This window comes from Teleopsis dalmanni, chromosome 1 (genome assembly GCF_002237135.1).
Source record: "Teleopsis dalmanni isolate 2A chromosome 1, ASM223713v2, whole genome shotgun sequence".
Taxonomy (NCBI): domain Eukaryota; kingdom Metazoa; phylum Arthropoda; class Insecta; order Diptera; family Diopsidae; genus Teleopsis; species Teleopsis dalmanni.
Window position 1 is genome coordinate 134330327 of NC_051846.1, and position 4899 is coordinate 134335225.

Sequence of the window (4899 nt, forward strand, 5' to 3'; positions counted from 1 at the left end):
GAATACTGAAAAATAAAATACACTGAATATTGCAAGCATTTAGTTTTTTAAAAAATCGTTAAATCAGTAGTACTACTTCTGATTGGTGTTTCTGTATAAATAGTAGAAAAACTATTTTTAACAAGTTAACAAGTTAAAAAAAGTTTTCCATGGAGTTTTGCATAATGTCGATGCAAACACTCATAGTAGAGGACTAATGGTTTTTATATCAGACAGGCTAGTAGTAATCATTAAAATAATAGTTATAGTAATATTCTTATTAAGTTTATTAAGGAGCATTTTTCAAAGAGCAACAAATAAAATGAAAAACTATATTAAAAAAAATCATTATTCGTTAAAATTGAGAAAAGATTATTTTATTTCATACCAAATTAAAAACTTGCTAGTGTACTAGACCTTTCATAGCAATAAAAATTTTCATTCACTCCTTGATTTCTGGCATTTTGAACCCTCGTTTCTCAAGCTCCTCTACAACGCACATACTGAAAACATATCCCAACTCACATCTTAATGAAATAGAAGTAAATATCATATTAGGAATTATATTAGGTTACAATGATTTACTTATCAGTAATTTTTTTGGCCTTTACTGCACATGTTCCAGCTGATTCCTTTAATTCTTTTTCCCCTAATTTATTTTGTATTCCCATGTTCATTAATTCCACAGCTTTATCGATCACAATTTCAGTTTCACTTTCGTTCATCTGATAGTATAGTAAGTTAGCTTTTATTAAGTTCAGAGCAAAATATTTATATATTTCAAAAAATAATAAGCGATCTGTACTAATTTTTACCATATCAAATTGTTTCATTAAACAATAACGCAAACATTTTGTCTCCCGCTGGGGATTTTTTTTCATTTGTAACATTTCCTTTATGTGTTCTTCATGGGAATGAAATCAAGAAAATAATAAATTTTATATTATATAGTTTTATATATAGTTATATAGTTCATATTCTTCTATAATACATTAATAGATAAATTCCTTTTTAAATGAATTTCAAAGTTTGTCAAAAAACTTAATATGTATATTGAATACTCTCTACTTGATTAAGAGATGATCATTAGGTGACTTTCATTAAAGACAAATTGACAACAGTTAAATTGCAATAATTCATAGCTCAAAATTTAAAATAGAGAAAAAGATCAATAATACCTTTTTTAGGTTTCGGTTCACAACTAGAAGTAAAAGTTTCCAACGCTTCGACCATATCGTCCATTTTCAGATTTGGTTCTTCGTCTTCATCTGCCTATATTAGTCATGAAGTCCTTATTTATTTTTTTAAATATTCCATTTTTATTTCATATACCTTAGTTAAAGACACAAATAAAACAATAAGACACAAAATTTTGGTATTCATCTCAGTTTAGTCCCAGAGACACAGTCTTGTATCTTAAAAATATAATATTTAACTCGAGTCACTTTCAGAACACTGTTTGAATTTCAATAATTGAAATGAAATTTATAGAAATTTTTATTGAATTAATTGGACAAAAATATCATGTTTCGCTTTTATTAAAATATAGATAATCTAATTTTTTTTACATGAACATCGAGATATATAATATATCTCTTTCATAATATAAATATTATTCATTATGAATTAAATAAATTCAAATTAACAATCAAGATTATAATAATTATACATTTATTTTATATTTCATGTATAATTGTTAAATTTATGATCTAAAATTTTTCATATATCATAATAAAGACTTATTTATTAATTAAATATATCCGTATAAATATGTTTATACACTTATGTAATTAAGTGTTTATTTAATTAATTATATATAATTTTAAATTTAGCACATATTTGATTGTTTAGAATATTTGTGTATAAACAAAAAAAAATATCAATTAATCTACAACTCATTACAATTATTAACCACAAAAAATTAAAACAATTTTTTAAATAGTTAATTAAATCATTTTGGAATTAGTGGAACAAGTAAATAACAACATAATAAATGAGTAATTTACATTGCGTAGATGTGACTTTTTAAATTTAATAATCAGAGAAACTTAGGTTAGAGAAACTTAGAACAAATCCGAAATTCTGTCTTTGTTAACAATTTATTTCAAAATTATATGACACCCAATCGAAATGAAACACTATGAAGAGTTTTATTTAAAATTATATACTTTATTGTCGAAAATCTTAGTCAGGAATTAAAATTATATATGTATATACCCTTTAAAGCTGAAAACGTTATTAAAACTTACATAATTTAGCTATCAAGCATTTATCATTTTATGGTCAAGAGCCTGCATTAAAAAAGTTTTTTATTTAATCAAAATACATTAAATTAAGTGTAATGTTAAAAATACTTCTAAAGACGAGCACTAATGTCTGCTTTCTCGGTACTTGATTGTAATATTAAATTTTAGTGAACTCATTTATTTTGACAAATTTTTTATATACCGATATAGATCACTTCTCGAAATATCAAGCTTTTACGTTGTAAACTTTTTACATCGATCACACTCGCCTTTAAATGCTATCTAGTACATAAGATCTATAGATTGATCCACAAATAACAGGTAAGCTACTGACACTTATTAGCAATTTCTGGAATAACAGAGACTTTAAATACAATTTCAAATCAACTGTTCCACAACAAACAAAATAAAAGCTGGAGAGGACAGAAACTATATCAATATTTCCATCACGAGTCACTATGAAATCGCGAAAATTATCACTCATAATTCATGCTCAAGAAAGCATCGAGTGGATGAGTAGAATAGTAAAATTCCCCGGACAAAATTCCGAATAAATTTTTCTATGGAATAAGCATATAAAGAAGAAAATAATTTAATGTAATTTAAAACTATGCACTTTGATTCAAAAAAACATGTGTCAAAAACAAAATCCGACTATATGAACAAGTAATCAGGAATCAAGCATAATTTACGGCTGCATAGCTTTTGATAAACTGCTTCAGATTAAGTTAAAAAATTCAATCTCATCAAAATATAGTTATAAGAATATATACTCTATAGTATGAAGTAAATCCAGATTTTGGGATATCATTTTAAGAATATAAAAACTAATAGCATAAATAAATATATCAGGGATAAAGCCCACAACTTGAATACTCATAAGAATGCTGAGTTAAACTTATTAAAAACTGTTAATTTTTTGTCATCAGATATCAAGATATGCAGATATGCTGGTTATCATACAAATACTCAATACATTGCTGAGTTGAAGAATCAAAATTACGCGTATACTAAGTAATGAATAATTTATCTAATCAACTCCATTAGAGAGTAAAGGTGGATTAAACAATAATTCTGAGATGAAAACACAACAAAACAAAATGCGGGGAGTTTTTATATAAAAATTTGCGACTTCAAAACATGGTACGTCAAAATATTAGCTTGGTGGACATATAGTGTACCTATATATGCAATCCAAATTTACAATTATTAAGAATATAATTTATACTTTGCTTAGGTATTGTTTTATAATTATATTTTGATATCTTTATTGTAATGTGAGTACATTGTAATTGCAAGTGAAAGTAAATTTGTATAGTTCCACATAAATATTTATTTATTTTAACTTTTTTAACTATTAGAAGTAAGTTTTTGCCGTTCAAAGATATGTTTATTCTAGCATAGTTTATACTATTATTAATTAATATTAAAAATATTAAATTCTTATGTCTCATTTCAGTTTCGTAAATACCTATTTTCTCAATCATTAATAAATATTAATATTGCTTAATAAAAAATTTTAATTTAATAAAAACATAACCAACACTTTTTAAGCATTAAATATAGTTCATTGAATCACTTAAACTCTTAAAACATTAATTAAAACTTCTTACTTAATTAAGAAGACCAAGATCATTATGACACTATTTCACTACTGAACCACACAGTCTTCAAGTAAACCACTAACTTTTAATAAAATTCTCTTATTAATTAATAAAATAATTAATTATCTGAATTAATAATCTGAATGAAATTCTGAAATATAAACAATAATTATTATATTCACATTAATCATGTATATGTAATAAATTTTGTTTTATTATTATTTTATGTTAATAAATTTTTATTACTTTTTTATTGCTTTTCATATGAACATAAAAATTTTTTTGCTTCATTTATTTAAGTCGCGTAATTGAACAAAACTAGCGGACCAAGTATCTTCCAATCACTCAATTATAATACTCGTAGCTTCTAGTCGTTAAACAAGTCTCTTGGATGCTACTTCTTGATACCTACTTGATCAATTGAAACTGCAATAGTAATGCAATATTATTTCATCTGTAGATTTTTAATTATTTTATTATTGCAACTTGTTTTCAGTATATAAGATTACATATGAAATGCTTAATTCACATAGTTTTTAATAGATATTAAATTAAATATTTTATATAAATGAAATTCTAGAAAATAATTGCAATGAATTTATTTTCCTATAATTAAAAGATTTACTTGCTACTCAAAGTAATGAAGACAAGATTAGTCTTACGAATAATCATATCTCATAAGATATAGGGAGCTTTTTATCTGCATGAGAACTTAAAATGATAATACAAGATAAAAATATTATTGAAATAAAATTTTTTTATACCTGTTATATTATCTGTTATAATTTCATTTATTTTTTGAATATCAATTCGACAGGCTACGAGTTACATGGTTCTTTCCATCACTCTAATTTTTGACTGTTATTTAAAATAAATGTAGACGTATGACATCAGTGGTGGCATGAACATTGATTTCAAATGCTTGAAAAGTGGCTGGTTTCTCGGTTGTCAGCATAATACGACTTAATGACTTAACATAGTCCTAACCCCCTAAATAGTAATCAAGAGATGTTAAATCGCACGATTGACCTTATGGAAACAGAAGGTCAGTCAGCATTGCTAGATAGCAC

The 4899-nt window shown here is 24.8% G+C and overlaps 1 protein-coding gene across 3 annotated transcripts; it reads right to left on the bottom strand.

The window, feature by feature from the left end:
* Window positions 1-272: 272 nt before the first annotated feature.
* Window positions 273-4094, bottom strand: LOC119666328. Of its 3 annotated transcripts, none has more exons than XR_005251409.1 (7): window positions 4076-4094; window positions 1312-1394; window positions 1158-1251; window positions 795-883; window positions 565-704; window positions 368-506; window positions 273-309 (listed from the first exon to the last, which is right to left on the bottom strand). XR_005251409.1 is itself a non-coding variant. In XM_038075612.1 (5 exons), the coding sequence occupies exons 1-5, from the start codon at window positions 1360-1362 to the stop codon at window positions 422-424; spliced, it is 459 nt and encodes a 152-aa protein (XP_037931540.1). In that variant the 5' UTR covers window positions 1363-1424; the 3' UTR covers window positions 328-421. The 3 variants fall into 3 exon arrangements, 1 of the variants encoding a protein (XP_037931540.1); XR_005251408.1 differs by lacking the exon at window positions 4076-4094 and adding an exon at window positions 3839-3877; XM_038075612.1 differs by lacking the exons at window positions 273-309; window positions 4076-4094 and having other exon boundaries at window positions 328-506; window positions 1312-1424.
* Window positions 4095-4899: the final 805 nt, after the last annotated feature.

What these genes read in the sequence shown, in the direction of transcription:
- LOC119666328 (XM_038075612.1), bottom strand. Translation starts at nt 1,362, where the DNA reads ATGAATACCAAAATTTTGTGTCTTATTGTTTTATTTGTGTCTTTAACT. An exon ending in TATTTGTGTCTTTAACTAAG is followed by an intron (nt 1,252 to 1,311) that starts GTATATGAAATA and finishes TGACTAATATAG; the next exon opens with GCAGATGAAGACGAAGAACC. An exon ending in TAATGAAACAATTTGATATG is followed by an intron (nt 705 to 794) that starts GTAAAAATTAGT and finishes CTATACTATCAG; the next exon opens with ATGAACGAAAGTGAAACTGA.